This window comes from Drosophila mojavensis, unplaced genomic scaffold, assembly GCF_018153725.1.
Source record: "Drosophila mojavensis isolate 15081-1352.22 unplaced genomic scaffold, ASM1815372v1 contig_80, whole genome shotgun sequence".
NCBI classification, from domain to species: domain Eukaryota; kingdom Metazoa; phylum Arthropoda; class Insecta; order Diptera; family Drosophilidae; genus Drosophila; species Drosophila mojavensis.
The window spans coordinates 15,448,566-15,472,053 of NW_025318906.1; the positions used below are offsets into that span (position 1 = coordinate 15,448,566).

Sequence of the window (23,488 nt, forward strand, 5' to 3'; positions counted from 1 at the left end):
TGTTTGTATATACAATAAATATACATATGTACATACATTGTATGTAGCACAATAAAATATTTCAGGAGAAAATCAATATCTTTGGCTAAATTCTATGCATGCCATTCAAAAATATTAATTAAAGGGTGGGCGTCAATGCACAGAAATAATTGTTTTGCCCTACCGTAAAATATTTTAATTGAAAGAATGTCAAAATAACTTTGATTTGTTTTGCTGCTCTTATAACACACACACACACGGACTCATGCATATAATCATACATACATATGCACATACATGCAGACCTACATACATTGCTGCCCTTACCCAACTCTTTTAAAATGTAGCAGCGAAAAAAAAAAGCATGTTTCAAGCTGTCTAATCTGAGCGCAGGCAAGTGCGCTGAGCACGTGCTGTCGGCTGTGGGGCATCAGCTGTTGGCACGTAAACAAACGCCATATGACGCAGAACGAGAGAGACAGCGAGAGAGTGTGACAGATTAATGCTCTCTGGCAAAGCTTTTACGCTCTCTCTCCCACTCAGATAAACTCAACCGTTTCGCTCAGAAGCATGCTAAAGCAAAACTTCACTTTCATTTACAGTTACAGTTACAGTTACAACTATAGACATGGCAATAGCTATAGATGTTGCTATAGCTATAGCCGCAGCAGCTTTCAGTGTCGACGTCAGTTTGCCGTGGCAAGCCAAAGCTTCAGGTCGTCGTGTCCGTCTGCCATTTCGCGCTCGTCACACAGCCAACCGATTGGCAATCGCAGTTTTGTGCTAACTTCGTGCAGGTCGCTGACGCGCGCGCTCAGTTCTTGTGCGAACGGCATCAGGATAACACGCATTGTCTATTCCACACGGCCGACGACAAACGGGCGGCCATTTCGTAAGACGTCGCAACCGTCGCATTGTGTAATAATTTGCCTCGCAATGATAAAAATTAAATTTAATGTTCTAACAAAGTCCGGAACTCTATAGCTTTTATCACGACTCGTGCGGACCCTATTTAAATAACAACGTGAAAAAGAAAAATGTATACAAAATAGCAGCGAGAGTGTACGTGCCACGTCCATCAATCGGCAACAGGAAATCCGCCCGCACTCCTGATTTTGGGTTTCACTTGACTGGATTTGTTTTATGTTGCCCTTTTCGCCATATGCACACCCGGTTTTGATTTTTATTGCCGCTTCAACGTTTCACGTTCAACGTTGCGCTTTCGGACTTTGGAGACCCTCTGGGTTTTTCAACTTTTCTCTTTTTTTTTCACTAAACAAAACCTCTTGGCCCTTTTTTTTGTTTTTAATATTAAGCAGCCAGCTGTAATTGTGTTTCTTATATTTTCAACAGTAAAAAGTTTGTTTAAATAACTCTAAAAAGGCCCACATAAACCTTCAACTTGGGCGGACTTTTTGTTTTGAAGTTTTCAGATACTTTTGATGTAATTTACTTGGTGGTGAAAATAATTACATCTATGAGCGAATACCAAGAACAGTTAAGAAAATCTACAGAATTTAATATTTTAGCTATATGGCTGTGAAGTTTCACTTAAATGTGGTGTAATAGTAGATAATATCAGTAAATTATACATACAATATGTTAGAGTTCCTGAAATGTAGCTGAGCAAACAGGTTTTATGCACTTTAGATTATTATTTAAGCAAAGAGTGTTAATGGCAAATTGCAAATATCGAATTTCAGAAATTTCAACAGTTTAATCTCAATATATTTAATATATTAAAATATATAGCAATTTTCATCATAAATTCCATATTTATTTATATAATATATTAAAATATGCACATAATTTAAGTATAATTTCAATATGTTTTAGAATTTTATTTTTAAATATTTAAAATTTTATTTTTAAATATTTTTTATATTTTGTAACATTACTTACATTTTTAACATAAATAAAATATTTAATGGCAAATAAGCTTAATTTCTTTTTTACTCAAGATGAAGTAAATATTCGATTTTTTGCTAATATATTCACATATTTTTAAATACCTAAGCTTTCAAATAATAACAATTTTTATTTTATATATTTACTACCTGCAATTTCACATTAAATTTTAATTTATTTATTAAACATAACGAGTTTTCAATACTCCAGAGTATTATGTTTGCTAAAAGTCATAAACTAAATTTCCTAAACATTTTCTTTCAATTGAATTTCCTTGAATTTCGTAGAAAATAATTTCTTCTCAAAGAAGTTTTCAAAGAGATACAAAACGTAGCTAGAAGCTGTAGATTCACAAAGAAAACTTTTGTATTCATTATTAGATTTTCATTAGTTTTCCGAAAAAAGAGAAAGCACAAAAAATTGAACCCGTATTTTGTCGGCCAGTGTAAAGAGTTAGCCGCGTATTAATTATGAATTAACTTAGCTACATGAAAATGTTCATTTATGACTGAGTGTGGACGTTTCGTGTAAATGTTGTTAATAAATCCAACAACTTGGGATATTATGTATAATAAAGCATTTCATTGCGAGTCCCTCGAGTCCGCTGAGTCCGTTGAGTCCGCTGAGCCGCCGTCGAGTGTGCCAGGAGCTACGTAAAAATGACCGCCATTTCTCAAATGCCGCCGGAGCAGCGGAGGTGGACTCGAGGCCAGCCGCATCATTCTTCATTAGAGCCTCGACATGGACCAGGAGAGGGGCCATTTTCGGCCGCTTTTGATATTTTCACAAATGCATTTCCATAACTGAAAAAAAAAAATTAAGAACAGGCATTACCGACTGCAGGGTACTCATTCACGGCCCAAACTGTGACACGCCCCCAATTGGTGTACATATATGTATATTAATACGGTTAGATGGACATATCCCAAACTGAAAAATAGTAGGGACAGGCATTACCGACTGGCTAATACTTATTCATGACCCAAACTTTGTCACGCCCCCAATTAGTGTATATATTTATATACATACATATATTGATATAGTTAGACGAACGAACGGAGAGCAATACGTACATTGCACAAAGCCAATATACTCATTTCACATTTCGTGGCAGAGTATAAAAACGGCAAAAGGGAATGCAATGCCACGCAGAAAACGACCTCAAAAATGTTTGTAGCACTCGGCTACAGAAACGGTGTGCTTTAGAGCTTGAAAAATTGCAGCAATTAGTGTGCCTGGAGGTCAACCAACCAACCAACCAACCAGCCAACCAGCCAAGCAGCCAGCCAAACACCCAGCCAGCCAGAGAGTGGAGCGAGCTGGAGCCTGGAGCCAGCGTCCAAGAAATATGTGACACCCATTTTTTTTTTTGGCTCTTTTTGGCATTTTTTTTTAAAGCTTTTTCACTCTGTTTGCATTCGGCATGCGACAAGCTCTAAACGATTTTAAAGTAAGCAGTGCGAATGGGAAGTTTGGCTGGAGTAAATACCACTGTGACACAGGTGGCCTTAAGCCGGAGATATTTCAATGAAAACTTATTATTTTTATGCGCATTCATGTGTGTGTGTGTGTGTGTGTGTGTGTGTATGTGAGTGTGGGGATATTGGATTTTAAGAGAGATTTGGCTGAGATTGAGGAAGAGCTGCTTAGAGCTAGATTAGTTTTATAGAGTTTGCAGATATTTCAATACTAAATTATAGTTTTTAGTATATGTAAAGGGGCGTATTAGTTTTGTATAAAAGTGTATAAAAGCAGGGGATTGTAAAGTAATATAGTTTATAGGTCTTTCAGTTTTTATTAGGATAGTAGAAATAATTTTCTGCAAAGCTCGTCAATTATTTGGAATTCAAATTCAAATAAAGCTAAAAACTTTAGGTTTCATATACTCATCTCATATATCTATAATCTATTCCATTTCTGTCTCAAATAAAAGGATGTTGACTAAAGAGCAACGCATTGAATGTGCAACGTAAAAAGTGAAACGTGGCTCGTGGCTCGTGAAACGTGCATCATGAACTGTGGCACGTGCAACGCGAAGAGAATCGTCGAAAAAGCAACGCAGCCTTAGAGTGGAATTCCTTTAGCAAAAGTCATTTAGCTGAAGATTCCATTGCGTAAAATGATTTTTTATGCTCTCCCACACGATGGGACAAAAGAGTATATTGGTTTTGCGCTGGCAGTGTAAAATATCTAATGCAGATGATTAGTACTGATGCTACAGTTTATAAACATATAGTATAGATGCAAGGCATATAGGAAAGAGATCAGATCAAAATAAATTTAACAAGCTAAATATCACTTAATATATACCATAGATTCAAGGCATTTATAATATGGATATTAATAATATTAATTTTCAATTAACTAAATTAATTCCTTAATTGAACCAAAAGGCTTTATGAAATTAATTGAGTTTTTTATATAGATTAAAAAAATATATATTTTTATTTATTATAATTTATTAATTTAAAAAAATTATTATTTTTATTTATTATAATTTATTAATTAATATGAAAAATTTTATAATTTAATAAATAATTGAATTAAATCAACTTATTTTTTATTTAGATTAAAAACCAAAATATTTTATTATTTTTATTTATTTATTTATTTTTAATATATTTTTTTTTTAAGATATCTGCATTAATTTAATTCTTTTTTTTTATAATTCTTATTTTTTTTTATAAATTATCTTATTTACTTTAAACAATGTCTGCATAACTTTCCTATAAATTCCATAATTAAAAAAAATTCAATTCATGCAAATCAGTTGTAGAAAATTCATGTTTAAAATATTATTATAGAATCATATAGGAAATCACATTTAAATCCCATTATAAACAAAGCTCTGTGATATTTAAAGCGACAGCTCGTTAAATCGCTGGCTAAAATAATAAAACCATTTAGGCAAGCGAACGGAAAGAATTTAATATAAATAACAAAAATGTATATCTGTATGTAAATACATAAATATTTATATGTTACATCATATTGTTAAGAACTGTATAAATCGCGGCCATTTATATTATTAATTGCTGTTAAATTAATAACAAATATTGCATAACAAATAAAGTGGGCGGATTATTGAATCAGCTATTTGCATATTTCATATTTCACATTTATTACAAAATCTACAGTTATATTTTTTTTAGCAATTAAAAATGAAACAATAAAAGCGCGAAAGAGCGAGCGAGCGAGTGTGAGTGTTAAAGTGGTAAATAAATAAAAATAAAATATATATATATATCTATATATATTAATATATATTGAGAAAATATTAATCAAGTGAAAAAAGTGTTTGGCGTGCAAAATGAGCGAGAGCAAAGGCGCTTTGTATCGAAATCAGCTGCAAAAACCGAAACCAAAATCGAAATCGAAATCGAAACCGAAACCGAAACAGAATCAACAAGCGAATCCCAGTTGGATGCGTGGATCAACAGTCGCCCGGCCAGCGCTGGGGCAGAACAATAGAGGAGCAGGAGCTGCGGCAGGCTTCGGGCTGCTCTTTGGGCTGTTGCTGCTGCTGCAGCTGTTGGCAGCGACACAGTCAACGCCGTCGCCCTCGACGATGCCACAGAAGCGAGGTAAGTACAGCTGCTGCTTCCTCTTCTTACTCTTACTCTACATCATCTTGTTCTTATTTGTGGGCTGGCGCTGGCGGCAAACGCCATTGTGGTTGGGTGGAAATGGCAAATAAATGTCAAATAACAGTGGCTCCCAATGTCGCACACACACACACACATGGATATATTGGCCATTGTTGTGCGCTCTCACTGTGTGTGTGTCAGCACAAAAGGCGCAGCACGTTGCGTATACGCGCTGTTGCTCTTTGCCCCGCTCCCCACTGAAGTGAGCTGCCGCTGACGTCTTGAGTTTGCCTTTGATATTAAGTATGGGCAAGAATGGGGGAGGGTGCAGAGCGGGGCATATTTTATTAACATTGCATTGCTTCCAACTCGCTTACATAATAGAAAATTGAATTGCAGCAGCAGCAGCAGCAGCAACAACAACAACAGCTGCTCCTGCTCCTGCTGCTTCTACTCCTGCTGTTGCTGCTCCTGCTGCTGCTGCTGCTGCTGCTGCTGCTGCTGCTGCTACTCCTGCTGTTGCCTGCGGAAGCCTTGTTTACAGCCAATGCAATGCTTGGCAATTAGCTGAACATCGCTGAAGTATACAAAACATAATTAAGGCCAGGCGCTGTCGAGTGCCGTGCAGCAGCAGCAGCAGCAGCAGCAGCAGCAGCTAATCACAATGATGAACAGCTTTTCAACGAGAGATAACATGGCGAAAAGTGTGCTAATCAATATTATCGATGGGATTGATGGGAGAATATAAATAAATACATAATTAAATATATGTATATAAATATAGAGAAATATATAAAATACATATATACAAATGTATATCGAATTCAACTTGGTATCCATATAGAGAAACCTAGCCTAACTATTCATCTCACAGATTGGTCTTGCAATATGCCAAATGGACCTCTGTGTCCCATCTTCATCTTCAATATGTAACTAGATAAAGCCTTCACATGTTTTGCCTAAGATAAATGCGAGCAGACAAATTTATTAATGTGCTAAATTATGTGTCGAAATGTGTTTCATGCTGCTGTTGTCTGCCTCTAGTTGAGAAGATTATTTAATATTAATCTGGCCAGCATATTGAGTGGATATGAAAGCTCACATAACTACTATCTCTATCTCTCTCTTTTCATCGATGTTTGCTTGGACTTTCTTCTATTTATTTTCTACATGTCTTTCCTTCCCCTCTCTTTGTTTCTATATGACTCTAGCTTCGTAGAAGTATTTATATATATGTCTTTGACATTCTCTTTCTTTCTCTTTTTCTCTATCTCTGCGTCACTCCCTCTTTTTGAATCCTCCTCTCTCTCACTATAGATATATTTATATATCCTTCTTTATCTTCTCTCTTTCTCTCTTTATTTCCATTTTCCGTTCGATGTCATTTTCTTTCTCGATTGGTGACTATGGTCCACATTTTCATCTTAATATTTACATCTTTCTTTCTCCTTCACTCACTGTCTCACTCCCTCTCTATTTCCATCTCTCTCCCTTTCGCTGACGCTCTCATTCAATATTTCTATCTCTCGATCTGTATTTCTTTGTCTCTAGCGCTAACTTTTTCTCATTATTTTCACACAATTTCTCTCTCTCTCTCTTTCTCTTTTCGATCTCTCTATCTCTCTCTTTCAACATTTCTGTTACCTTAATCCTTATCTACCTCACTCGCTTGCTCTCTCTCTCTTCTCATCTGCCTCCTTTCCTCCCATAGGCATCTGCTGTTCTTCCTGTTAACATTCAATATTGTCAAATATTCTCCCATCTAGCATATCTCTGGCTTTCCACCAGATTGCGTGAGCTGCCGCTTTTTGTCTTTAGCCTATAGGTCTCCACTCCATCTCATTCAGCATCTTCATCCGGCTGCTGTCGCGCCTTTTTACGCATGGCTCGCAGCTCTGGCCATGGCCAGGACTGGCTGCTGCTTGTTAGCCAAGCCGTCGCACAGCTGTCGCCGCTGCTTGGATCAGCATGAACTTTTGCTTTCATTTCACGCTGGGGAGCAATAGTGTGGCCTTTTTTTCTCCGGCTTTGAAGTTGACTCCATGACCGGATGAGCAGATGCCGCGACTTGACTCGACTCGGCTCGAGTGCTGCCAATCCAATTCAGCCAGCAACATGCTTCATTTTGTATTATGCAACAAAATAGAGAGAGAGAGAGAGAGGGAGGGAGGGAGAGAGGGAGAGAGAGAGAGAAACTTGCCGAAAAAACTTACTTGTTTTGTATATATAAAAAACTTGACGCGACATTGTCGTAAATAAGAGACAAAAACTTTCCCATCCAAGCGTTTCCCAGCCACTGGAAATATATCCCAGTTAGTAATCTGGTGTCAGAGATGAAAAAAAATAAAGAGAAAAACTGAGAAAAGAAAGAAACTTGTGAATGAATATGATAAGTTTGTTGTTGCTTTACGCATTGTTATTGCCAGGGGCTGGGCGGGGGTGGAGGCGGGGTAAGTGGAGCTGGCGAGTGGCAACTGGGAGCTGCCATAAATTTGTGCTAATCCAATGTGGGCACAGTTTATAGGTGAAGTGAACTTTATGGATACTTGAGCGCCAACTTTGCGGATACTTTATGCTATTTCTCATATGCATGACTGCCAGAGTGTGTGCGTGTGTGTGCGTGTGTGTGTGTGTATTGCTTGAAAGTTTTATGACTTGTGAAGCATGAAATGTGCAACAAATTGTGGCTGAAAGATGAGCATAGACCAGCAGCGGAACACTATATCATATATGTATATGTGTGTGTGTGTGTGTGTGTGTCTGTGTGATTCATTGATACGTTTAATATTTCCCAAGTCAATTGGCTTGTGTTAAATATCAAAGTTTCCCTTGCTTATGTGGGTGACTAATAAAGTAGGTGCGAGCGACTGGGCAGTGGCTAATCTGAAATATGATTAATTGAGGAACTTGTGATACTCATTGAAAATGGCATGAAAACGGGGTATTATAGACTTCTGGGAAGGAGATTGGCTCACCTTGTCTCATCCTCTGTCCCTAACTCTCGTCGCTTCACTATTTAGCTCTATCTCTTTATCTCTCTCTATATCTCTATCTTTGTCTTGTTTGGTTATGCTCTCGCTCTATATATTTTTCTCTCTCCTCTTCTTTCACCATCAGCCACTCCCTTTGTCTTACTCTCTCTGGCCCTCTCTCCTTCTCTCTCAATATCTCTCTCTATCTCTTTATCTCTCTCTATATCTCTCCCCTATTTCTCTCTCTGTCTGTCTGCCTCTCCATCTCTTTCTCTCACCCTGTCTCTGTCCGTCTCTTCCTGCCTCGACCTCTCTCATTCTCTCTCCCTCACTCTGTCGCTATCTTTTTCTGTATAGCTTGACGTCTCCCTCTTTGGCTTGCTATCTCTCTCTGTCTCTGCTTCTTTCTCTCTCCTTTCAATCAGTTTCCTTCTCTTTCTTGTTTTTCTCTGTCTGCCTCTTCATATATTGGCTTCCCTCTCACTCAGACTCCCTCTATATAACTCTATATCTCTCTCTCTCTTTCTATCTCTCTTTCTCTGAAAGAATCATACCCATCAAAACTTTTTCATAAAATAGAACATGATTTAATTGAACATTACAACATATTCTATAGTGCAAAGGGAAACTCATGTTCATACCACACGCTTGACCTCAAAGAAACGCTTCAGATAATAGATCTCAATGACGGTCATGCCCAGCAGTAGCGAGGGCCCAAAGATTGACCAGGCCACCAGGCGAAAGTGCACATTGGCGCTGAGCTCCAGATGTCCTTTGTAGCGCGCATGCATGTACTCCTGCTCGTGCTGCACGACAATTATCTGGCTGGAGAGCTCATTGATGTACTCCTGCAGCACCGACTGCTCGACAATGTCGTCGGTGCGCTTGTGCGGATCGATGTAGTGGCCAATGTCCTTGACAACGGTGTAGTGGAACATCAGAACTTTCGGAGTCAGCGTCGACTTCGAGTTGTCGAAGCACAGTGTGTACTGGCCATCTTTGTTGGCCGCAAACGTATATTTGCCACTCGTCTCGGCCTCGGCATGGTAGAGCATCTCATTGTCTGGCGCCAGAATCTCCACGGCAATGTCCTTGAAGCCGCCCTCCATCACCTCAAAGCTAATCGCGACCTTGTCCTTCACCTGTGCGCGATCAAAGAAACAGGCCATCTCATGGGCATCCACTGTAATGAGGAAGCCGCGAGCCAGTGGCAACAACACTAAAATGCCTATGAAAATCAACATTTCGAAATTTCCTTTTGAATTTGTATTTGTTGTATGCGTATGGAATTTATATTTGTTCCGATCTCTATACGACTTCAATGCATACTTGATGCAAAGGTGCTAGAGCAGACACTTGACAAGTAAATAATGATGAAAGCTGACTGAATATCAAATAAAATAATAGAATATAATAAATGTTTTCCATGGAAATTAAGAAAATATAATATAATACATATTTTCCATTCATATTAAAAACTAATTATAATATATAAATATATAAATGAATACAAAATATAATATACAACTTTATAATATTTGTAAGTTCATTTAGTTGTTTTGAAAACTAATAATTTCTTTTGGTGAAAATAAAAAAAATTAAAATTAAATTTTTAGAGAAATAATAAAAATATATATACAAAATTATAATTTTTTTTTTTTAATTTTAATAGTGTATCTGAATGTACAAAATTAAAAAATAATTATAAAAAAAATTGAGTAGCAATTTATTTCAAATTTTTAAACATAAAAAAAAAATTATTAAAATTTATATCAATTCATATTTCATAAAAACTCTGACAATATATTTATATATAATATAAATATATAAAATATAAAATATGAATATATAAAGTATATAAAAATATAATTATTTAAATATATAAAGACATAAAATATATATGATCTCCAATTAAATGTTTTTCCCCTCGACTTCATAAAATTTTTTTAAATTTTTTATACAATTTTAAATATTGATATAAATAAATATTCTAGTTAAGGGAATCTTTGGCCTACATATTATTAGATATTTTATTATTTTTCCATTCACAAATTAAAATATATATTTTTCAATTATTTTTTGCCTAATTTTGTTTCTTAAATTTATGTATATTTATATCAATAAACATTCTTTAGAAAATATCAAAAATATATTTTAAAGCTAATTGAGTAAAATATGTAAAAAAAAATAAAATAAAATGAAATAAAGTTAGAGAAACAAATTAATAAAAGCAATAATTTTACATTTGCATTAAAATAAATTTGTAGTCTGGCACAAATAAAATTTTGCTTTATTTTCATTATATATATACATTTTTGTTGTTGTATTATTTCAATGAAAACAGTTGAAATTTATTTGCCACATTTATAGAGTTATAAATTGCAATTTGTTTGCTATTTGCTCAACAATTAAAACTGAGCTTCGTTGGCTTTTTGGGGTGTGGAAAGAAAGGGATAGATATAAATAGAGAGGGAAGGAGGAATTAAAAACCTTTTGTTGCTTTTTAGAGAGCACTTCAAAATGCTGCCCCACTGGCATTAAAAATGGATGACATTTTGACAATTGATGGCCGTGCGCCGTGCCAAGGAATCGATAACATAAAATATGCATTACCCAGTGTACAAGCAGAGCCAGAGAAGCAGACTGAAAGAATGGAATGGAGAGTGTGGGGCCGCCAGAGGGGGGAGGAGCACTGGTCAATCGGGGGGCGGGCCTGGGACAGCTGCCAATTTGCAATTTGCTTTTATCATCTTAATTTGATTTGAATCGTATTTGTGTTCGATTTCTGCAAACCCCATCAAAAATTTCAAAATGCTGGAATGCTGCGCAAATTAGCAGAGAAATCAATTATTTATTATGTCATTATTTGATGTGCCTAATTGAAGTCCAACTGCAAAATCTTATTCCATGCACAGAGCTCAAATATAAATGTTCAGAGAGCAGATGTCCTTTGCCTGAGTTGCAAATTTACAATGGATAATTTAATGCTTATATCATTGCCGAAAATAATGACAATGATAAGCTTTATTATTAAACTAATTAGTCATTCCAATGAATGCATTTTCATTAAAAAAAATACGAGAGATTTTTCCTTTAAAATGAGTCTTTTTTTGGATACCTCTAATATACATATTTAAATGCTAATTCTGATATTTTTTGCCTACTTTAATATTGCAGGAATTCTATAGATATTTTAATTAGTTTGTGCATTTGCTTCATTTATCAAATTCGTATTGATTTTTAAATTAATAATATATTTATATGAATGTGAGCATATTTAATAATAAAATTTAATGTCAATTTATTTAAATAAAAAAATATTGCAGCTGAAATAAAATTTGTAATAAATAAAAATAAATAAATAATAATATATATACAAAAATATTTTCATTCCAAATATGATATAAAAACATAAACAATATTTAAAAATTTTACAATAAAATAAATAAAATAATTTAAACGTTTAAAATATAAAATTCAGAAAAAGCCATAGCTTAGTAAATATATATATATAAAACGAAATAAATTTATTTGCCTACAAAATTTTAAATATAAAAAGTAAATTATAAATTATAAAAATAAAAATTAATTAATGGATAAAAAAAGAATAAATAAAATAAAAAAAAAATAATAGAAATACATAAATAAATTAATGAATATAAATATAAATATAAGATAAGTATATAATATATACTTTAAGTGTATATAATAATAAAATAAAAATATTTATTTATTTATTTATTTATTTATTTATTTATTTATTGTTATCAAAAAAATAAAAATAATAATACTATCTGCACTTGATGAAATTGCTAAAAATAATTAACATTTTAAATATATGTAATCACAGTTATATTTATAAAAAATAAATTAAAAGGCTAACATTTAAGTATTTTAAATAAATATATAAATATTGTAATATATTAATATTTTAAAAATATATTAAAATGTGCAAAATATAAATTTTCTCTACAAATTTTTAGATCTCTGCTTGCTTAATTTGAAAGATATGAGAGCTGATATAGGCATTTAAAATGTTATTCTGTGTTTTGTAAATTTGATGTATGCAGGTAAAAGGTAAACGATTGATGTAATCCTACAATTCTTTAATATGTATGTATGTAAAATAAATATTCGTGTTTTATGCAATTTACTTTTAAGGATTTCCATTATTTTTAGTCGCTTAGCATTTGCCATATTTGTAGAGTCTAAAGTGGAGAGCACATATCCCATACAATTAAGTGCCGTTTGCTGGGATTACAGCAACATTTGTGGGTGTTGTGCCCGTTGTTCGAGCCGAGCTTAATTTGCATAACTCGAATAACTTGCATTCCACTCAAAGCGTTTACATTTTGTTAGCGGCGTCGGCTTCAGACTCGATAGACGTTCAACTATTTCAAACAAAAGCCCGAGACTGTTGGCCATGCCCACAATGCTGATAATGATGATGATGATGATGACAGTGATGATCTCGTTGGATTTTTCTTCATTTTCGCTTAAACATTTTACAACTATTTGCTGGCTTTTTTCTTTTTTTTTTTTTTTTTTTTTTTTCTAGTTTTTGTTTTCTGTTTGAATATCCTTTATGATATTCAATTTCAAATTGTAATGCTTGAAGCGATTAAGTACACGCTTTACGCCACTTAACTTCATGTCTATGTGATGCTGCTCTAACACTCTGGTTTTTTTTTTCTCTCATTTTTTTTGTCCTGCTTTTGCAGAGTTTGGTTTTGTTCGCGGTATTTGCACTACTTGAGTTACTTTGAGCAACGCGTGCTGCTCGGCCGACACTTGACTCGTTGCTCGACCCGGCCATCTTCCACATCATCATCATCATCATCCACATCCTCATCATTATGCTCATCATCAGCATGACATCGACGCCCTTAAGTGCTGGTTCAGGCCGAAGCTGTTGATGCTGACGGCGAGTCGGGCGTGTGAAATGTTTTTTTTGCGTGCTTAAGGACTCATTTTTTTCTGCTCCTGCTGCTGCTGCTGCTGCTGTCGTCGCCTCCGTTGGATATTTCATGTGCGTAGAGCTTAGCGGCTGGCGTTGTCGAGTTGCCAAGTCCCAAAACTCAACTCGAGCGACAGATTTCCTTACGTTGCGTTGCGTTGCGTTGCGTTTCGTTTCGTTTCGGTTCATATTTCTGCTACTGCTGCAGCTGGCTTTAAGCGGCTTAAATTGCGTATACGCCCCCAGCAGCGAGCGTGTGTGTGTGTCTCTCTCCCTCTCGCTCTCCCTCTCTCTCGCTGGCTGTCTGCCTGTCTGTAATGGCTTGGCAGTGCTCAGCCAGTAGGCTCTTATTTTGCATTTCTAGCAGCAGCCACATGACCAGAAAACTTTTGCAGGGCACTTGCCTTGCCTTGCGTCTACTGCCAGCTACTCAATTATTATTATGCCGCCTTGGACAAGCCCAGCTGAAAAAGTTTCATTTGCGAATGAGCAAGGCGGGGAATGGCAAGGGGGGGATGACGTGCGTGCCCACATTCACCTGGCTTTCCTTTTCGCTTTTTCGCTTTTTCTAGTTCTGTTGCGTTCATCAAATCATTTTTGTGGCCAATGCATTCGTGCGTGCTCTAATTTGCTTTTGGGCGCACAGGAGTCGCTCTGTGTGGCGTTGATTGCTTGCCGGCAACTGCTAGTCGCATTTTAATGCCTTTTTAAAGGTGCAAATGATTTCGCCCCCAGCCATGACAAGTTGTTTTTTTTTTTTTTTTGTATTTTCTTTTTCGTTTGCTTTGCGTTTTGTTTCTCCTGCTGCTGCCAGCCGAGAAAATCTCGCATTAGCCTAATTTTTACATTGTCAAACGAGACGACACGTGAAGCGGAGGGGGCGAGGGGGTGAGAAGGCCTCGAGGCACTGGTAGCTGCTATGAAAATTAAGAAATTACCATAAATGGCAAAGTTTAGCACAAAATCGAGGCAAATGATAAAATGTGTTGCCTACTTATTTGGGCCGCATTTAAATTGAATTTCTCTTCGCATTTTAATTAAATTGTGCAAGAAAAGAAATTGAAACAATTATTGCAGAGTTATACAGAAATTCATCCTCTTCTTCATCTTAAGTCATTCTTCTTCTTCTTCTTCACTTGCTGTTGCTGGGGCTACTAAAACTCTTTCAGTGTCGCCTGAGATGCCAAGGACAGCCAACATTAGCTGCAAAATCTTGCTAATCTCACTTGAGTAAAGCACTTGAACAAGACGAAGAAGATGCAGAGAAAAGTGATGTGTGGCGGTTGGGAGGGGGAGGCGTTGGAATGAAAGCAAATCGAGAATTGAGGCAAACAAACGCTGAGAATGAGCTGTAAAAAGGCTCAAGTATTGACAATGGCATCAAGGATATCGTCGTGGCAATATGGGCGTATCGTTGCGGATGATGTGTGTAATGCTGTTCAGGGGGCGTGGCTATTGCTTACGTCTGCCCCGACCGCGCCAGCCTTCAACAACAAATTGGCAAATTTTGTGTAAAGATTTATTTCAATTGAAAGTGCCCGCCATGAGCTGTCGACAGAGTCGAGCTGCCTCCAGCCTCCAGCCTCCAGCCTCCAGTTTCCATCTTGGAGCCTCCAGCCTCCAGCTAACCGAAGCAAGCCAGAATGTCAGCTAACGAGCTTCAATGAGGCATGCCAAGTACTTCCGCTATATGAATAGATATATATATATATATATATATATATATATATATATATATATATATATATAATATATATGCTTGTATGTAGGCAGTGGCACTGGCATTTAAGTTATGCCAGTGCAAAACATTTTCCTGTCCTGTTTTGCAACATTTTCTGTTATGTGTGGCCATAAAATGCACATTAGAATTTCCGCTCTTTCCTGCTACAAATTTTACTTATTTGCGCCAAGTTTAAGTCAGTTTATGAATGTTGCCAACAATTGAATAGCTTCTTGGACTTTTCAATTACATGTGCAGATTTATATATACATACATATATGTATGCATATATATTTCTATATATGTACTTAAGTATATGTATATATATGAATTTATTATATATTTATTATTTATTTACATATGTGCAAGCTATTATTAGACCTGTTTAAGCCTGTTTTCTCTGGTACAGACAAGAATTCAATTAATGTTTCTTTTTTTTTTTCTTGACAATTAGGTACATATAAATAAAATAATTAAGTAAAAATAAATATAATTAAGTACATATAAATAAAAATTAATAAATTTAAAAAAAACCATATTTTTCTAATATATAAACATCAAATAAAAAATTAAAATGACAAAAATTTGAAATTTAAATATTTTTAACACTATATATTAAATATGTATAAAATTATGAAAGAAAATAAAGTAAATTAAAAATATGAATTTGAATTTTTATAAAATAATATATGTTGAAAATTAATATAAAAAATAATACAAATATTATAAATATAAAACAAGTATTAAATTGTATGTCTTAAAATTAAAATCATTCATTCATTATTATTTTTTTTTTGGTATTTATTTATTTTATATTTGGTAATTTTTCACTGCTTAAATTATGGAAAGATTAGAAAAACAAAATAAAGATTATTATTATTTTTTATTTGGTATTTATTTATTTATTATTTGGTAATTTTTCACTGCTTAAATATGGAAAAATTAGAAAAACAAAATAAAGATAACTAATAAACATAAATGATGCCAGAAGTAAGCAAATAAAATCTTTTACAATAATTTCTGTACATTAGTCATCTGTGGGAGGAGTCTTAGAAGGTGAGTGCGCTTAAGGCTTTCCTTTATAATTTTTTTTTTTTTGCCGTTGCATATTTAAATTTTCATATATTCATATTGCTTTTTTTTTTTCATAGTTATTTAAGAGAAATTATAAAATGTATTTATTTACAGTTTAGCGCACCGCTACCTAATTGGTAACTTAATCTAAATAGATATTTACAAAAATTTATTTACTTAAAAGCTATATTATTATTAATATTATATGCTATATTTTTGTCAATTCTGGAGGTGTTAGGTCAAGACCCGATCCAATAATAAATAATACTAAATTTAATTTAATTTTTTTTTTTTTTTTTTGCTGCCTAGGAAACTTAATCTAGATTTACATTGAAATTAATTAAAATATTTTAAGTGGAAATTCTGATTCGTTTTGTCTGCTTTCTTTAATTGGCTGCTTTACTCAGTTTGTTTTCACTTTCTCAGTCTTTTGTGAGTCACATGCACTCCAAGCTGCTTGAATGTGCACATACACACACACACACACACACACATAGATTGATTTGAAATTTGAGTTAGTTGGCTTTGACCAATCACTCGGCTATCAAGAATTTTTGCGGCTTTTGTGACAGCAAACATTGTTCAGGTCATTTGGCTATAGCCAATTGATTGACTTTGATTTCATTGCATTTAAAATGTTGCATTCTGTGCTCAATGAGCTGTTTTATATAGATATGTGTGTGTGTGTGTGTATTTATTTATATGTATGTATATGCAGTTCAATTAACCGAGTCTGCATTTGATTGGCATTGGCTGACAGCAAAGCACAGCCAATTTGATGTTAGAGCTAACAAATTTATTAAAAAAGTATTTAAAATACGATTGAGTTGCCCGAAATTAATGAGCAGCTCATATGAAAAGTTTCTTCTCTTGCAGGAGTCGCAGCTCCTCTCAAATTTCTACTGCCTTTACAAAGGCAAAGGCAATGGCAATCTCTGCTCCTGCCTTTGACTCTTGCAATTAGCACGGAGTCAGCTGCAAGCTAAACAGCCAACTCTATGCACTCACATATTCAAGTTGATTTCATTTAGATTTAACTTTCTAATTACAGCGACACACACATGCAAACACTTTTGGGCTTTAAGCCGGCGAGAAGGTTTCATTATCTCTAATTAGCTTTCGGCTGTGACACAAGCAATCAGAGCTGTTTCATACATCGCAGTCGATGCTTATCCCATGGGATTTACTTAGCTTCGCTCGGTAGGCACTCTCTCCCTCTCTCTCCCTCTCTCTCTCTCTCTGTCTCTCTTGCAATTTCACGCTAGCGCATTTGTTGTCGTTTGTCTAACTGGAAATCGGGCTCTGATAAATTAAATGACAAATTCAATGATAATCATTTTGCATGCAAATTCAATTAACAAAATGTGCTTAGCAGGAGCAGGAACAGGAGCTGCAGCAGGAGCAGGAGCAGGAGCCAGAGCTCTGCCTTAACAAATGCCAAAATTTAATTTCAAGCATAGAAAGTTGAGAGTCGTGCGAATTTAAGCAGGTTTTATTTTTGGAGTGAGGGACGTAACACCAAATTGTAAGCGTCTGAATAATCCACAAGAACTCACACACAAACACAAGCACACTCACACACTCACACACGCACACCCACATTTGTGTGAGCCACGAAAAATTTAATTTTCTCACATTACTTGTGCATACTTGCAAAGGCCTGAGGCAGCTAACCCAAGCTCATGCCAAAAGCCAGACAGAGCATGTGTGTGTGTGTGTGTGTCGTCTATACATACATACATAATATACATATATGTATATGTGGCACCCGCAAACTGTGTGTAGAGTATTTAATGTATGTGTAGTATTGAAACAATGTGAAAATTGCGCATACGCACTGTTGTGCCGCACTTTTAGCCCTTCTTCCCAACAATCACACGCATACACACACACGCACGCACACCCACACACAGACACACCTCACATTTTGTTTTTACTTTACTTGATAAGCACGTCATTTGCATATGGCAAACCAACAGCAGAAGTAGCAGGAGTAGGAGGAGTAGCAGGAGTAGCAGGAGGAGACATGCCAAAAGGGGTCATAACTTAAATCAGCGTCGTGTCAAATATGTTGCCAGTTTGCACTGACAATAAACGGGTCGAAATAAAGGAAAACAGCCAGCAGCAGCAGGAGTAGGAGCTGCTATAGCAGAGGTAGCAGCAGCAGCAGCAGGAGTAGGAGGAGCATAGACAGAGGCAGCAACAGCAAAAGCAGCAGGAGTCGGAGCAGCAGGTATATGTAGAAGCTCAAGCAAGAGATGGAAAGTCAACGACTGTCGAATTCAACTGGTTAGCGCCCTTCTCAGCAAATCTCATTGAATTGTCAAAGTTCTATGATTTATTATTATTTTTGTCAAATAGAAAAACTTAAAAAATTATAATTATATTATATATTTATTTATATATGTAATCAAAGATAAATTCTTAACAGACCTTTTATATCCCAAGTAAGCTGCACTAGCTAAGTATTCCATGAGTGTTAATTCCTTTCCCTGACAATAAGACTTGAGGCATGTGCTTTTCTCTGTGCTTCTCATTCGATTTTTTAGTCAACTTCAAGTCTGCTTTGCCTTAAATTCTATAGAAGGAAAATTGACGGCATGAATATATACGATAACATATTTATATTTACATACATTAATACATATATACATATATAGCTAAAAACCCCTAATAAATTTATATGATATATAAAGGCCTTTTTTTTAAGTTTCATTAAAAAAAAATGACCCTTTCGGTTATTTAAAACTTGTTATTTAGTTCGCAACATGCAATAGGCGTCAAAATGAGTTTACAGCTTGCATAAGAGTGAATGAGTACGGTTATGAAGGGACGGCAACAGCTTCCATACATTTTAGTGCCTTCTACGTGATTCTCATTGAGCTGAACGTATATTGTATTATCTAGGCTGTAACATTTAGGCTATAAAACAAAAGACGCATGAAAAGCAGCTAGATCAGCTACAGCCATGCCTTAAACCAGATAAGCGCCTTTCTCGGCGATTCTCAGTGCATAGTTATAAGGCGAGAAATCTGTTTAACAGCTGCAAATCCCATTCAACAAATCTCACATTTTATCTAGCACAAATAAAGTCTGAGAACAAGTAAAGGATTTCAAAACTGGGCTAGTTTCACATACATACATACATACATACATACATACATACATATATACATATATTGGAATTTTGTTTTGTGCCTTTTTAAGATGTTGTTCTTTATGGCCACATAGTTTAAGCAAAAGCTTCGTTGGCTCGCCCGCCATATGTTTATGAGCGAACGCCAGGAAATTGGCCAGGCGAAGGCGCACATAATTCAGGAAAAAGAACAATTTGTTTTGGCAAGGCGAGAAAAGTTTTTGGTGCCTTCGCCTTCATTTGCCGTCGGTGTATAAAATTACAATAAATCCTTGCATTTTAGCTGCAAATAAACAAAGATTTGCAGCAGGAGCAGCAGCAGCAGCAGCAGCAGGAGCAGAGAAAGCGAAGCGAAACAGGGGGCTAAAACAAAACAGCTGCCGGGCCAAAAGTGCATGCAAAGTGGCATTTGAGAGGCGAAAAGTGAAGGAGCAGGAGATGCAGTGGGAGCAGGAGTGTGTGCAGGAGTAGAAATAGGAGTAAGAGCGGCAGCAGGAGTCGAGCGCAGGCAAAAAGGGATTCCGTGCAGGAGTTAGAGTCGAAGCGAAAACGAATCCTTGTTCTGCTTTGGCTTGGCTGTTAAATCAACATGTAAGCATTTAATGCGGCGCCCCCAGAAGCTGAAAAAGCGTAAAATTCCCCAAATGACCATAAATTTTAGTGTTTGCCATTGTTGTTGCTGCTGCTCCTGCTGCTGCTACTGCTGCTTCCTTTAACCCACATACTATACTATACTATATATATATATATATTTCTGTTCTTTATTTTTGTTGCCTTGGCTAAAAAGGCAGCAGAAGTGGCAGCAGGAGCAGCAGCAGCAGCAAGCGTGGCAAACTTCAGCAAACACTTGAAAAAATAAATGGCATTTTGGGTTATGTGCAATAATAAAATGGAAATTGTGCAAAAATATGTTCTTACTCGCATGTCTCACTCTCTATCTCTGTCTCTCTCTCTCTCTCTATGTGTGTGTCTGTTGAAATAACTTCCATGCTAACTGGAACTGGTTTGATATAATGGCCTCATGTGGTAGTTTCTTTTTATCAGCTTAGAGAGGTTCATGAACTGTTGACAGTCACTGTTTGGGAGAAAACTTTGCTCGATCGAGAATTCAATCAAACTAAATTTATGAATGAATTATTATAGAATTTCTAGTGAAAAAAGGACAGAGAGAGAGAGAGATAGAGAGAGAGAGAGAGCCCGAGTGAAAGAGTGTTGTCGTTGGTCTGTAATCACAGATAATGTTGGCTCTTAAAAACATTCATATAATGCTTTTAGTTAGAAATTCAAGCAGTCTATTTAATGATTTAACAATCTTTAGATTCATTTTTATATTTTCAATTATATTAAATTAATTTAATTTTTTAAAAATATTTATATGTATTTTATATATTATTTTTTATTTTTTAAATATTATATTTTATATTTTATATTTTATATTTTATATTTTATATTTTATATTTTATTTTTTATATTTCATAATTTTATATGTTATATGTTATATTTTATATTTTATATTTTTATATTTTATATTTTATATTTTATATTTTATATTTTATATTTTATATTTTATTTTTTATATTTTATATTTTATATTATTTTTTTATATTATGTACTAAAATTTTTTAATTTTTATTATTTTTATATACATAGTCTATTGTATATTTTATTTACTTTGTGTATGAGAATGATTTAGTTTACCTACGAAATTTTTCTCTGAGAACTGCAACGTTTTATCACAAAGCTAAAACAGAGCTGTTAATACTCTGAGCAAACCCTTTGAATACTTTTTCTTAAACAAATATTCTGAATACTGTAGAAAAACGCTTCAAAAATCAAAGTTAATCGACTCTCTTGAACAAGTGCATCCAATTATTTGCATCGCAGCGATTTATATATTTTTACATACTACGCAAGAATATGAGTGCAGAGCATATTAGTTAAATACATACTTATGTGATAGGCAGAAGAAAGATAAGCTAAATGTAGGATTGATTTCTAATATCCTTGTTAGAAATCTATCAATGTATTCGCTTGTCCTTTCAAGCGAGCTTATTATTTTAAGTAAGAGGATATTCCATATGGTTTACTTTGGTATATATAGTATATACTAGCATAGATAATATGGTATAGATAATATTGATGGTATATATTACTATACAAAAGGTATAGCAGTTCATCACTTTCACTTTCCAGATAGATTAAAATGCCTGTAACTCCAAATGATTTACAGCATAAATGGAGTATATACTAATATACCAATTGTAGTATATATTAGCATACAAAATATATACACTACTCTATAAATAGTATAGTATATATCAACCAGAAAAGCAGTTCAATTTATTCTCCTCTTATATTCCAGGCAAGCTTATCAAATTTGGACTCTATATGATTTACAGCATATCTGCTAGTTGCATACACCCGCTCCTGACGCACATTTCTTTTCTGCAGTTCCTTTTATTGTCTTGCGGCAGTTGAAAGTTCAAGAATTCTTAGCCTGGCTGCATTTCGGCGAAACCTAAAATCGATGGCAGCCAAGCGAAGAGGAAATTGCGATTTTACTGCTTTTACTCGGGAGCGTTGTTGTGTGCATTGATGTTGATTTGGCTGAAGCTTTGCCTCTGTTAAAGGAAAATGCTATACAGCTGAGCAGAAAGCAAGTCAACCAAACCTGCCTCTCTCTCTCTCCTTCTCTCTCTTTCTCTCTCTCTGTCTTATTGGTTGCCAAGTGTGTGAGCGTTGAGTGTGTTTAGTTGCGCGTATGCAGCTATTTTTTGTAGCTAAAAAGCGAACACACTCACACACACACGCACACACACACGCACACACACACGCATGTGCATCCTGGATAAGGACTAAAAGGAGTGACGTTTGGTATTCCCCTGCTTTTACCGCCTTTTCATATGCATTTCGAGTGCCCGGCGGCGGTCAAAGTAAAAGCGCCTGACTAAGGCTCCAGCTTTGGCTTTTGCTCTCAACTATGTTTTGTTTTTTTCTCTCTCTTTTTTTTTTCCTACACTGAATATATATTTGTGTATGTGTGTGTGTGTGTGTGTGTGTGTGTGTGTGCGTGTGTGTGTGTGGGTGTTTGTGTTATGTCAAAGTAAAAGTTTTGCTGCGCTCCTTTGGGCGTCTGAACTGAACTGAACTGTAATCTCGTGCCGCTGTTTTGCATTTCGCCCCGCTGCCCGCTGCCCGCTTCTCTCTGCTCGCTTCTCTCTGCCATTGACTGTCAGCGGCGTCGCCTCTGATTTTCTGTTTCAGCTTTGCTGCTTGCCCGAGGGCCAGGTTTTTGACTATAGCATATTGTGCTCGCTATTTGTCCCAAATGTGCGCCGTTATTTCCCTTCTCATCTCTCATCTCTTCTTTTTTTTTTTTTTTTTTACCTCCCCCGCCGTTTTTGTTATTGTTAAGCCAAAAAATTAAAACGCGCACAACCAAAGAGATATAGTATATGCATATATGTATATATACTTTTTGGATGATGAGTCCCGGGAGTTCGAGCCAGCGAATCTATGAGATAAAACTTTTTTACTCGCCTTTGTCGCAGGGTATTTTTTTGGCTCGTGGTTATTTAAAGTAGCCGAGGTAATGTTGGTTTACGTTTGTTCAAGGGGCTTAAATAGTTATTGAAACCATAAAGAAATAACTTAAAATCATATTATAATAGCGTAGACTGGTTCAATTTACAATTTAAATGATATAAAACAAATTGCCGTTACTAAATATTATATTCATTAATATGATGCCATTCGTCTAACTTTAGTTACGAGCTGGTTCTCTGCAGTCTAGATAAACAAAATTATTTTTAATTAGATAAGGTGGATAAGCTCATTATGATAACCTAGGCGTATGAAGGTTTTTGTTTTAGGATCAATATAAGAAGAGTTCACAAAAATTAATGTTCAGTTAATTGAAAGCAAAATAATAATAAAAATAAAATATAAATAAATCAATATCAATGGTTTCAGGGTATAATAATAAAAATTAAAAACATTATAAATATGTATGTCTTAATTTAGCTAAAAAAAAAAAAAAAAAATAAATAAATAACCTTTTCTTATAAATAAAAAATATATAATTTTAATACCAATAATATTACAATTTATTAAAAAAAAAAAAAACAATTATGAAACTTTGTTTATAAAAATAAA

General features: G+C 35.0%; 2 protein-coding genes and 1 long non-coding RNA gene across 4 annotated transcripts in view; 2 read left to right on the forward strand and 1 right to left on the reverse strand.

Moving 5' to 3' along the window:
• The first annotated feature begins 602 nt into the window (after positions 1-602).
• On the forward strand, positions 603-5,065 carry LOC122757668. 2 transcript variants are annotated; one of them, XR_006357782.1, is made up of 2 exons: positions 603-1,041; positions 5,040-5,065. It is a non-coding gene; the product is annotated as an uncharacterized LOC122757668 (long non-coding RNA). The 2 variants fall into 2 exon arrangements; XR_006357781.1 differs by having other exon boundaries at positions 603-897.
• Positions 5,066-5,173: 108 nt separating this feature from the next.
• Positions 5,174-23,488, forward strand: part of LOC6580083 — an 86,366-nt gene continuing 68,051 nt past the window's right edge. The window contains exon 1 of the mRNA XM_015164087.3: positions 5,174-5,471. Coding sequence (XP_015019573.2) covers positions 5,198-5,471 — 274 coding nt within the window. The 5' untranslated portion in view covers positions 5,174-5,197. The remainder of the gene's footprint in view (positions 5,472-23,488) is intronic.
• On the reverse strand, positions 9,011-9,781 carry LOC6580084 (transmembrane emp24 domain-containing protein 2). Its single transcript, XM_002005918.4, has one exon. It carries the CDS (start codon positions 9,688-9,690, stop codon positions 9,082-9,084), a length of 609 nt encoding a protein of 202 aa, XP_002005954.1. The 5' UTR covers positions 9,691-9,781; the 3' UTR covers positions 9,011-9,081.

Bases quoted from the DNA above. Each gene is read 5' to 3' on its own strand.
- LOC6580084 (XM_002005918.4), bottom strand. From the start codon at position 9,690: ATGTTGATTTTCATAGGCATTTTAGTGTTGTTGCCACTGGCTCGCGGC.